A 13,802-nucleotide genomic window follows, 5' to 3' on the forward strand; every position below is an offset into this window, starting at 1 on the left:
AGTTTTAATCTAGCGGCGTACTACAGTACATGATATATAAGGCATGAAGATGTTATTGTTACAGATCAGCTAAATTATCTATAGTAAAGGATCCTACAAATTAATGTAAGATACAGTAACAGAAAATGATTATATTCATAAGTACGTCTGAGTCAGTGACAACCCTACAACAGATGTATCCATCGGATCGCCATCAATGATGGTGATACATGGCTGTGTACATATATATATATATATATATTGAGTTACTTAGTTATTGTCTTTATTTGCTTTTATTGTTGTTATATGTTACAAACTGTAAAGTTTATATGGCAATAAAACTTTGAATTGAAAAAAAAATTGAATTGAATTGAATTGTTGTAAAAATGGGGAAAAAATCTAGTTGAAGAAGCAATTTTGGCCTGGACTCATTAGATTTACATACTAATCTATCCTGTAAGTGACACCCAACCTTTCATACATTGATTGAACAATTAACTAATGGAATTGATATTGATTTGTAACACTGAGAATTGTAGAATTGCATCTTTTAACTGCGATAATATAGAGACTGACTTTTTCAATACTTTTTATTTCAATGGTTAAAGAAAAAAAGAAAAGTTTTGAAATTTGTCACTTCATGTTTCTGCTGTTTATCCTTTATATGAAAGCAGGATTTTTCATTCTTGCAATGCTACTGTATATACTTTTTTATCCTGCAATTGGGTGTCCTGCTATACAGATACAGCCCTACAGATATCGCTATGCTGTATCTGTATACTATACAGATATCGCTTTAAAGCTCCGCCCACTGCTGGACTGAGTATTGTTTGAACATATGTGACCTCAAAATGTGTATTCCAGTTGCATTCCAATGACGATGACAATTGTCGATTTCAAAACTTGAATGTGTATGATTGTGTTACAAAATCAACCATGTCGATTTCAGCATGCATGTTTAGTGAATGTGAAGCCTGAAGCGTAGGACAACTCGTACACTTCTGTTTCAAATTTGACAATGTTTTGTTATTTGTTTTTACTGTTAAAATTAGTTGTTATGTTAAATTAGATAATTATTCACCTTGAGCGATGTATTATTGTTGACCATTCGAGATTTTTTTTTGCGAACCCGTCTTCAGCGTAATGTGTGATTTTGATATTACTACGCGGGCCTCAAGGGATTACAAATCGAAAATAAATGCTAAATTTGTTAGTTTTTGTGTCTTTCAAAACACAAACAATATACAGAATTAATTGCAGGATAAAGACAATAACTGTTTAGTGTCTTTAAATATCAGCTGTATTTGTACTCGGCTCGAAACAGGTGTAGTAGCTCGCTAAAAGCTCGCATACACCTTGTTTCCTAGCCTCGTACAAATACAGCTGATATTTAAAGACACTAAACAGTTATTGTCTATGTAAAATTTTCATCTCAAAGCCATAAGAATTAAGGGTCACATAAAATGTATTTTGTCCCTTTCTCTCTAGATATGACCCTGCCTTTCAAATATACTATGCTTGCAGAGATGATATTAGATGTAATAAAACATATTCATGGTTTAAAGTGCTTATATGTTTAATTATCGTACAGTGATCTATAGTTGTTTTTATTTCTGTGTCATTTGGTTTCTAATGAAGAGTTGTCTCATTGGCTATTATACCACATCTTCTTTTTTTATAGTGACATTTTTAAATAGTTTTATACATTTATTTATATAAGAACACATCAAACTACTTCATAGTTTGAAGTCTTAACTTCCTTATTACATACCAGATCTTCACCTGTTTTATTTGTTTTACTTTTGACATAAAGAGGAATTAGAAGGGACAGACAGATAATTAATTTGGTTTACCTGAACATTTCTATAAGTGCATCCGAAGGACTAGTCTTCCTGCCAGACAATAACAACTGTAATGCACCCACGCTTTGAGTGGCTGTTGGCACTGGTGTTATCGATGGATCTTTGTCTTTCAAATATCTTCTCCCCGTCAGCGGTGTTAGAGGTGCAAATGATTTGGTCTAATCGAAGAATAAAGAATAACATGGACTTTTACTATAAGGCAAGCTGTTTTTCTGTTGGCATACACACAAGTGACGTTTACGAAAATAAACTTTTCGCATTATCAGGTGCCCTAGCATTGTCTTTATCCATCTGATTGTTTTAATGAATAATTGTTCAAAGTCCTAGTTTTTAAGTCCTGTTTTCAAACCACAAATTAGCAGAAATATCCACATAATTGTCTCAAATAATCAATTTTTAATGTTCAATCGAAACCAATTTGTTTTCATTCATTCATACATAGGGATTTAAATTGTTTTACATTTCTTCCTGTTAATCTCATTATCAAGTCCATATGTTATTAAATTATTAAGCATGCATCTTCATAAACCAGATGCTCCGCAGGAAGCAGCTTTATACGACCGCAGAGGTTGAACCCTGATCGGTTGGGGCAAGTATGGACACAACATTCAAGCTGGATTCAGCTCTAAATTTGATTAAATAGTTGACACAACATAGGTTTCTAACACAGAATGAATGTGGTCTAATGAACTTCAAATATTTTTTTTGCCTTTCAGCAATTCACTTTACTGTTGAATATTAATCCTCTCAAAACAAAATTTGAAGAAATTTTCTTTTTATTTATGAAATCAGAAATGAAAAAAATTTACCCCCCCCCCCCCCCAATTTTTTTCACATCCCCCTTTCCCTTTTTCCAAAAGTGATCTGAATTCAAATTGTAATGGAGTTTGCAACAATAACTACTCATTTAAATACATCATAAAATATTAAAATGTAAAATAAAGTGCTTGTTATCGCTGAATGGTAAAGATTGTTGTAATTTATCAGTTGATAGTAAAAGTGAATATACATTGTATATTGTATAAACAATGATTTAAGTTGATTCAACTACTATTCTGGACAAAGAAAGATAACTCCAATTGAAAATTTCTTGCTATTGCACAATATTGTTCAAATGAAGATTTCTTGCTATTGCTAAATATTGTGCAATTGAAAATTTCTTGCTATTGTTGAATACTGTGAAATTGAAAATTTCTTGCTATTGCACAATACCTAATATAATAATTTTGGATCCTGATTTGAACCAACTTGAAAACTTGGCCCATAATCAAAAATCAAAGTACATGTTTAGATTCAGCATATCAAAGAAGCCCAAGAATTCAATATTTGTCAAAATCAAACTTAGTTTAATTTTGGACCCTTTGGACTTTAATGTAGACCAATTTGAAAACGGGACCAAAAATTAAGAATCTACATACACAGTTAGATTTGGCATATCAAAGAACCCCAATTATTCAATTTTTTATGAAATCAAACAAAGTTCAATTTTGGAGCCTTTGGGCCCCTTAGTCCTTAACTGTTAGGACCAAAACTCCCAAAATCAAATCCAACCTTCCTTTTATGGTCATAAACCTTGTGTTTAAATTTCATAGATTTCTATTTACTTATACTAAAGTTATAGTGCAAACACCGACCAAGAATAATGCTTATTTGGGGCCCTTTTGTGGCCCCTAATCCCTAAACTATTGGAACCAAAACTCCCAAAATCAATCCCAACCTTCCTTTTGTGGTTATAAACCTTGTGTCAAAATTTCATAGATTTCTGTTAACTTAAACTAAAGGTAAAGTGCGAAATTCAAGAAAATGCTTATTTGGGCCCTTTTGGGCCCTTTTGGGCCCCTAATTCTTAAAATCTTGTGACCAAAACTCCCAAAATCAATCCCAACCTTCCTTTTGTGGTCATAAATCTTGTGTTAAAATTTTATAGATTTCTATTCACTTTTACTAAAGTTATAGTGCGAAAACTAAAAGTATTCGGACGACGACGACGACGTAGACGACGTATAAACTGTGTAATTTCTAGATTGTTAATTCGTAAATTGTTAATTTGTAACTTGTTACTGTGAAATTCATAATGCTTAATTCGTAAATTGTCAATTTGTAACTTGCACCTTTGTAGTTTCAACATTCTAAATCGGTAAATTGTCAGTTTGTTACTTGTAACTGTGCAATTGCATAATGCTTCATTCGTAAATTAACGATTTGTAACTTGTATCTTTGTATCGAAATTCAACATTCTTCATTTGTTAATTGCCAATTTGTAACTTGTAGATTTTAAAATTCTTTATTGGTAAATTGTCTTTTTGTATATTGATGTTTTGTAACTTGTAACATGTGACTTGTGAATGTCGATTCGTGAATTGTCGATGTGTGAAATGTCGAAGTGTTAAAGGTCATCGTTGTATTATGCTAACGATCATTATGACGACAGATGGCGCTCAAGTTCTTCTTCGGTGTATAATCCTCCTGTAAGTCGGAGTACCTCCATGTGAAATATATACTTAAGTAATTTTAATCCATCAATTACAGCAAATGGATCCAAGTTTTATTTTGTTTACTGACGTGGACTTTCGTTCGAGAACGGAAACTATATAAAAACAAACATCCCGTCGGACTAGTTCAATCCCTCAACGTAATTGATCTCTCTTAATTACGAGGTTAATGAAATAGTCGTTAGTCAGTGTAATATTACGACTGGATTATTCAGGTATATACAAAAAGGAGATGTGGTAATAAACCGTATGATTGCCAAGGAGACAACTATCCACCAACGCGAAGTACAAATAAAGTCGATGTAAGCAACTCTAGGCAACCTACGGCCTTAATCAATGACAAAACCTAATACCATATAGTCGGCTTTAAAAGGCTACATCATTATTGAAAACCCCAGGTACTAGTAATAAACGATTTCTAGTAATCATAAAATGCTATTATCGGACCATTTTATTCTGACAGGAAAGGGCTGACATATATATTCTATTCTGCTGTTGTCGGTTATATAGTCGGGTTGTTGTCTCTTTGATATATTCCCCATTTCCATTAATTGTATTTATTAATATATATGCCTACTGAATTTTTCTGGTCAAGAAGCTTAAAATTGCCGCTACCCGATTTCCTACAATAAAAATTTACAACCAAATAGACCAAAATATTCACGAGTTCCTCGATCTCAAAAGCTGTTTAACCCCCCGTACTCCCGATTTGAATCCCACCTGGTGCCACACCTCTTTATAGCCCGACAACCTTACTAAATCTAACATGTTGTCAATCGATAATTATCTGAAATGATTCACGCTGTTAATCAATATACCTTATTTTTTTTAAAATTTGCATGTCAAATATAAAATAAAAAATCATTTGCAATAAATTCGTGACAATATAATCCTAATATACTATTGACAAACCAGGTTGTATTCCGCCTGGCTCTTCTGTCGAGCAGTCAGCCTGGATCCCAGGCTATCATTTTACTCTACAAATGACCAAATACATACTCCTTTGGCCAAACCCCAAATAATATGCAAATATTTTCGTGGAGAAATAAAATTAGAGAACCTTAGTGAGCGCGCTCACATGCCACACGTCCCAACATTGTCACTGGAGAAATAAAATAACTGTACAAAAAAAAGTTTGTATAAGAAAAAAAATTAATCATAATTTCCTGTCGATATGTACATCTACAGTATGTCCTTATTATCTACAAGGTTTCATGAAATTCTGTGGTGTGGTTTCAGAGGAGTTGCGACGATAAACTGTTGCAGATGATATCGAAGCGCATAAGTTCAAAGGGGCGTAACTTCTAGAAAAAAAATTTGAATTGTAATTTCTTGTCGATATGCAAATCTACTTAGAATGTCCTTATTATCATGAAATTCTGTTGTGTGGTTTGAGAGGAGTTGCGTTGACAAGAAACAGGACCGATGGTCTGACGTACAGACGTACGGACGGGTCAAAACATTACACCCTCCACAAACTCGTTGCGTGGAGTATAATTAGTGTAAGCATATAAGTGATAATTGCATTTTTCATGCAAATGGCGATATGGCAAGATCTTTTCTCTGACAAGTCAGAGGGAGAGGTCGTAAATTTGTTCAAAGGTGGGAGTATTAGGAAGGGGGTTTGAGATTGAAAAAAAAAACACTGGCCTTTGTTAGTCTTGTATGATTTTTAATTTTTGTTTCTTGTGTATAATTCGGAGATCAGTATGACGTCCGGTATCCCTGAACTAGTATACATATTTGTTTAGGGGCCAGCTGAAGGACTCCTCCGGGTGCGGGAGTTTCTCGTTGCATTGAAGACCCATTGGTGGCCTTAGGTTGTTGTCTCTTTGACACATTCCCCATCACCATTCTCAAACTTATGTAGGTGACGCGTGTAGTAAAAAATAAACAGTTTCATAGTTTAACGATCATGGTCATTAAAAATATATAGAGGGGACACCTCCTAGTATATTTCGATCTTATACCATGATCATTTTAGATCTGTATCTGTAGGAGAACATTGTGGATACAAATACCGGCTTTAATTCAACGGTAGAGAGAGCGCCGTCGATATATTGACGATGCACGAAGGTAGTATCTGCACGGCTGTCAACGCTCGGTGTACGCACTACGCTTCTTCAATGAGGTTCTATTCGAATACTGTTTTTTTTTCGAAAAATGAGTTAGAATATTGTTGTATTTTACTCGTTGAGATCTCAAAACACTTTTTTTATCTGCATTTTTGTTCACAACATTTCTTGACTGATAATAAATCGGGCCCTTGACAGCAATTTAGTGTTCTTTTTGGACGAGCTTTTTTTTTAAATTGTCTGGTTCTATAGCACTGCTACCACCTCGTACATAAATCTTAGCTTCTGACTTGAGCGTCTTGTCTGTATGTCTTGTAGTTTCAGTTTAATGAGCGTGTTTGAGACGCAACCAACTTCTCTGGATTTGTACTCTCCTGTTATAAATCTCACAGGTTGTCACTGTATTTTTTCAAGCTTATTGATGATTGTAGATGTGAACTGGTTCCATCCTTTGACCATATGATATCCCATTAATGACCTGACAATTAAAATATATGCGGTTTTCTCGCATTCCGGTTGACAATATATCAAATTTTCGGGCCTCGATTAGTTTTCTGGTTCCTTTAGATTTTATTACAAAATAGTGGATACTCAACACAGTTTTGATATAAAGTATACATTAACTAAGGGACGCATTTAAAATAATTTTTCATTCAGTTTGTTTTGCAAAGTACTTATATGATATCATTAAACTTTTTTTTGTAGATATAGGAAGATGTGGTATGAGCGCCAATGAGACAACTCTCCATCCAATTAACAATTTATAAAAGTAACCCATTATAGGTCAAGATACGGCCTTCAACACAGGGCCTTGGCTCACACCGAGCAACAAGCTATAAAGCCCCAAAATTACTAGTGTAAAACCATTCAAACGGGAAAACCAACAGTCTAATCTATATAAAAAAAAACAAGAAACGAAAAACACGTATGAATTACATAAACAAACGACAACTACTCAATCAGGATTCTACTTCGTCAAAATTATCTCCCCATTACGCCAGTTCATTTTCACAATCATAGAAATGGAAGCCATTGTAGGGATGACGCGCTGCCAATTTTGCTCTTGGAAACCGATAAATTTATTCACATTGCACCATTACGATCCTTATATGCCAGATGTATTTTAAAAGACAAATGTATCAACTAGCAAATGAGCATCAGTTTGTGATCTTGTCTGCATTGTTTCAACTGAAAACTATTGTCTGATCGGTGGAATTTTCGAAAATTCATAAACATTTAAAAAAATTCTAATTTATTATTTCGTGGAAGGGCAGACTAGATTTGTTTAGTGGTTATATTACAATTTTTCGAAGATATGCATTTTCATCATCCAACTTGAAAGACTGTCGTCAAGTACTTTTAGTTAAAAAAAATAGCTATTCGAACACACCTCACTGTTTTTGTGATTCATTTGATAGGTATTTCACTTGACCATGTTAAACAGTTTTATTACAACTGAGGAGGTGGTTATTGCAGCAAAATCTTTAAAGAATAATTAAAAACCAATTCTTCAGAGAACAAATGAAGGTCTTTCTACCTCGATAATAAGAATGAAATTTAAAAATGTTAGAAAAGGTCACTCCTTGTTGATGTAATTTAGTACCTCAAACTGATATAAAAAAATAAGATTAATAGGTATAAGCAGAAGACTTAATTGTTTTATAATGAACAAGAAAGAATTTTAATCAAAGGTCAAAATCTAGAACGTCCAGTTGACCTTTGACCTTGATCTCAATTTCAAGGTCATAGGTCAGTGATCTCAAATCAAAATACCCCAGGTCGATCAATTGTATGGTTGTGGAGAAATACCGATTTCAAATACAAAGGGGGAGAAAACTCCTATAAGGGTTGATCAAAACACTTCGACTTAAATGGGTTGAAGTTGCGCCTTATCGGAAACAGTTATTTTGAAAACAAATCATATCATTAACTGTTTCAGTTTCTTTTGAATATAAATTACAAGCAAAATCCAAAATTTAGAATATGACCTTTGACCTTGACCTTAATTTTAAGGTCATAGGTCAGTGAACTCAGAAGGCCCGAGGTCAAGCACTTGTATGGTTGTGGAGAACTAATGATTTCAAATACATAAGGGGAGAAAACTCCTATAAGGGTTAACCAAAACACTTCTACTGAATAGGTTGAAGTTGTTCCTTATTGTAACCAGTAATTTGGCAAACATATCATATCATGTACTGTAACAGTTTCTTTTTAATAACGATAACAAGCAAAATTCAAAATTTATAACACTACCTTGACCTTTGACCTTGACCTCAATTTTCTTCAAATGGACCAAGGACGATTATAATCCTGAATTTTTCGACGACTATTTTCTAAGCGCTTAGACAATTATAGTACACTGTGAAGATTCAAATGATGGTAATGGCCCTAGAAAAACCTTGCAGCTGAGTAACTCTTGACAACAACAGGCTTCATTTGAGAAAAATGACTGAAAAGATTTTACCTATTTCTGCCGTCGCCATGTTGGGATCGTCGTTATTCCAGTTACGATAAACAGTTTAACACCAGTGTCTTACTTCAAAGTTTACAACGTGTCAAATAAGTTTTGAAAAGAAAGAGAGACACTGTAAAAATTCAACTCGCCCCACCACTTCTGTTTGTGCTTACTAACATGTGTTACTGCAAACTCTTAAATTCCTTTTGTTACATTTGATATGCATCAAGAACAATCTCAGAAAAACCTTTACAGAAAATTCTTCTTGCTGATCAATAAAGTTAATCAATAAGGTCCCTTCCCCTGCACACCAAACCCTAAACTAGAGGCTCTCAAGAGCCTGTGTCGCTCACCTTGGTCTATGTGTATATTAAACAATGGACACTGATAAATTCATGACAAAATTTGGTTTTGGTGATGGTGATGTGTTTGTAGATCTTACTTTACTAAACATTTTTGTTGCTACAATTATCTCTATCTATAATGAACTTGGCCCAGTAATTACAGTGAAAAATATTTTCTAAAAATTTACAAAAATTTATGAAAATTGGTAAAAATTGACTATAAAGGGCAATAAGGGGTCAATTAACAATTTTGGTCATGCTAATTTTTTTGTTGATCTTATTTTGCCGAACACTATTGCTGTTCACAGTTTATCTCTATCTATAATAATATTCAAGATAATAACCAAAATCTGCAAAATTTCCTTAAAATAACGAATTTTGGGGCAGCAACCAAAGAACAGGTTGTCCAATTTGTCTGAAAATTTCAGGGCAGATATTTCTTGGCCTGATAAACAATTTAACCCAGGTCAGATTTGCTTTAAATCCTTTGGTTTCAGAGATATAAGCCAAAATCTACATTTCACTCATATATACTTTTTTCAGCTATTGCAGCCATCTTAGTTCAAGTTGGCCAGGTCATCGGACATATTTCTAAAACTAGATACCCCAATGATAATTGTGGCCATGTTTGGTTTTGGCCCATTAGTTTCAGAGGAGAAGATTTTTTAAAAGAATACTAAAATTTTAGAAAAATGGTTAACAATTGACTATAAAGGGCAATAACTTCTGAAGGGGTCAACTGACAATTTTGGTCATGTTGACTTATTTGTAGATCTGACTTTGCTGAACATTATTGCTCTTTACAGTTTATCTCTATCTATAATAATATTCAAGATAATAACAAACTAGAGTGATGTGTTTGTACATCTTACTTTACTGAAAATTCTTGCTGCTTAAAATTATCTCTATCTATAATGAACTTTGCCCAGTAGTTTCAGTGGAAAATGCTAGTAAAAATTTACAAATTTTATGAAATTGTAAAAAATTGACTATGTAGGACAATAACTCCTTAGGGGGTTAATTGACCATTTCAGTCATTTGACTTATTTGTAAATCTTACTTTGCTGAACATTATTGCTATTTACAGTTTATCTCCATCTATAATAATATTCAAGATAATAACCAAAAACAGCAAAATTTCCTTAAAACTAACAATTCAGGGTCAGCAACCCAACGACGGGTTGTCCGAATCATCCTAAAATTTCAGAGCAGATAAATCTCGACCTGATCAACAATTTTATCCCCATGTCACATTTGCTTTAAATGCTTAAGTTTTTATGTTTTAAGCCAAAAACTGCATTTTACCCCTATGTTCTATTTTTAGCCATGGCGGCCATCTTGGTTAGTTGGCCGGGTCACTGGACACATTTTTCAACTACATACCCCAAAGATGATTGTGGCCAAGTTTGGATTTATTCAGCCTAGTAGTTCCAGAGGAGAAGATTTTTGTAAAAGATTACTAAGATTTACGAGAAATGGTTACAACTTGACTATAAAGGGCAATAACTCCTAAAGGGTTCAACTGACCATTTCGGTCATGAGACTTATTTGAAAATCTTACTTTGCTGAACATAATTGCTGTTTACAGTTTATCTCTATCTATAATAATATTCAAGATAATAACTAAAAACAGCAAAATTTCCTTAATATTACTAATTCAGGGGCAGCAACCAAACAACGGGTAGTCCAATTCATCTGAAATTTTCAGGGCATGAAGATCTTTACCTGATAAACAATTTTATCCCCATGTCACATTTGCTATAAATACTTTGGTTTTTATGTTTTAAACCAAAAACTGCATTTTACCCCTATGTTCTATTTTTAGCCATGGCGGCAATCTTGGTTGGTTGGCCGGGTCACTGGACACATTTTTCAACTACATACCCCAAAGATGATTGCGGCAAAGTTTGGATTAATTTACCCTAGTAGTTTCAGAGGAGAAGATGTTTGTAAAAGATTACTAAGATTTACGAGAAATGGTTTAAACTTGACTATAAAGGGCAATTACTCCTAAAGGGTTCAACTGACCAATTCGGTCATGTTGACTTATTTGTAAATCTTACTTTGCTGAACATTATTGCTGTTTACAGTTTATCTCTATCTATAATAATATTCAAGATAATAACCAAAAACAGCAAAATTTCCTTAAAATTACTAATTCAGGGGCAGCAACCAAACAACGGGTAGTCCAATTCATCTGAAATTTTCAGGGCAGGTAGATCTTCACCTAATAAACAATTTTATCCCAACGTCAGATTTGCTCAAAATGCTTTGGTTTTTGAGTTATAAGCCAAAAACTGCATTTTACCCCTATGTTTTATTTTTAGCCATGGTGGCCATCTTGGTTAGATGGCTGGGTTAACGAACACATTTTTTAAACTACATACCCCAAAGATGATTTTGGCCAAGTTTGGTTTGATTTGGCCCAGTAGTTTCAGAGGAGAAGATTTTTGTAAAAGAATACTAAGATTTACGAACTAGAGGCTCTAAAGAGCCTGTGTCGCTCACCTTGGTCTATGTGAATATTAAACAAAGGAAGCAAATGGATTCATGACAAAATTGTGTTTTGGTGATGGTGATATGTTTGTACATCTTACTTAACTGAACATTCTTGCTGCTTACAATTATCACTATCTATAATGAACTTGGCCCAGTAGTTTCTGTGGAAAATATTACCAGTAGTAAAAATTAACAAATTTTATGAAAATTGTTTAAAATTGACTATAAAGGACAATAACTCCTTAGGGGGTCAATTGACCATTTTGGTCTTCATACATGTTGACTTATTTGTAAATCTTACTTTGCTGAACATTATTGCTGTTTACAGTTTATCTCTATCTATAATAATATTCAAGATAATAACCAAAAACAGCAAAATTTCCTTAAAATTACCAATTCAGGGATAGCAACCCAACAACGGGTTCTCTGATTCATCCTAAAATTTCGGGGCAGATAGATCTTGACCTGATAAACACTTTTACCTCTGTCAGATTTGCTCTAAATGCTTTGGTTTTTGAGTTATAAGCCAAAAGCTGCATTTCACCCCTATGTTCTATTGTTAGCCATGGCGGCCATCTTGGTTGGTTTGGCAGGTAACGCCACACATTTATTAAACAAGATACCCCAGAGATGATTGTGGCCAAGTTTGAATTAATTTGGCCCAGCAGTTTCAGAGGAGAAGATTTTTATAAAAGATATTTAAAATTTACGAAAAATGGTTAAACATTGACTTTAAAGGGCAATAACTCCTAAAAGGGTCAACTGACCATTTTGGTCATGTTGACTTATTTGTAAATCTTACTTTGCTGAACATTATTGCTGTTTACAGTTTATCCCTATCTATAATAATATTCAAGATAATAACCAAAAACAGGAAAATTTCCTTAAAATTACCAATTCAGGGGCAGCAACCCAACAACGGGTTCTCTGATTCATCTGAAAATTTCAGGGCAGATAGATCTTGACCTGATAAACAATTTTACCTATGTCAGATTTGCTCTTAATGCTTTTGTTTTTGAATTATAAGCCAAAAACTACATTTCACCCCTATGTTCTATTTTTAGCCATGGCGGCCATCTTGATTGGTTTGGCGGGTCACGCCACACATTTTTTAAACTAGATACCCCAATGATGATTGTGGCAAAGTTTGGTTTAATTTGGCCCAGTAGTTTCAGAGGAGAAGATTTTTGTAAAAGTTAACGACGACGGACGACGACGACGGACGACGACGGACGCCGGACGCCAAGTGATCAGAAAGGCTCACTTGGCCCTTCGGGCCAGGTGAGCTAAAAATGGTTAAAAATTGACTATAAAGGGCAATAACTCCTCAAGGGGTCAATTGACCATTTCGGTCATGTTGACTTATTTGTAAATCTTACTTTGCTGAACATTATTGCTGTTTATAGTTCATCTCTATCTATAATAATATTCAAGATAATAACCAAAAACATTTTTACCACATGTTAGATTTGCTCTAAATGCTTTGGTTTTAGAGTTATAACCTAAAAACTGCATTTTACCCCCATGTTCTATTTTTAGCCATGGTGGCCTTCTTGGATGGTTGGCCGGGTCACCGGACACATTTTTATAAACTAGATACTCCAATAATGATTGTGGCCAAGTTTGGTTCAATTAGGCCCAGTAGTGTCAGAGGAGAAGATTTTTGTAAAAGTTAACGACGCCGGACGACGGACGACAGACGAAGGACGACGAACAACGGACGCAAAGGGATGGGATAAGCTCACTTCGCCCTTTCGGCCAGGTGAGCTAAAAACTGCAAAATGTCCTTAAAATTACTAATTTGGGGGCAGCAACCCAACAATGGTTGTCCGATTTGTCTGAAAATTTTAGGGCAGATAGATCTTGACCTAATAGACAATTTACCCCATGTCAGATTTGCTCTAAATGCTATTGATTCAGAGTTATAAGCCGAAATCTACATTTTACCCCTATATTCTATTTTAGCGATGGCGGCCATTTTAGTTGGTTGGCAGGGTCACGCCACACATTTTTAAAACTAGATACCTTCATAATGGTTGTGGCCAAGTTTGGTATTTGGGCCAGTAGTTTCAGAGAAGATGATTTTTGTAAAAGTT

General features: G+C 34.2%; 1 protein-coding gene across 1 annotated transcript in view; it reads right to left on the reverse strand.

Moving 5' to 3' along the window:
* Positions 1-13,802, reverse strand: part of LOC139515031 (uncharacterized) — an 83,678-nt gene that overhangs the window by 40,543 nt on the left and 29,333 nt on the right. The window contains exon 9 of the mRNA XM_071304591.1: positions 1,833-1,999. Coding sequence (XP_071160692.1) covers positions 1,833-1,999 — 167 coding nt within the window. The remainder of the gene's footprint in view (positions 1-1,832; positions 2,000-13,802) is intronic.

The sequence above is a fragment of the Mytilus edulis genome, chromosome 3 (genome assembly GCF_963676685.1).
Source record: "Mytilus edulis chromosome 3, xbMytEdul2.2, whole genome shotgun sequence".
Taxonomy (NCBI): Eukaryota; Metazoa; Mollusca; class Bivalvia; order Mytilida; family Mytilidae; genus Mytilus; species Mytilus edulis.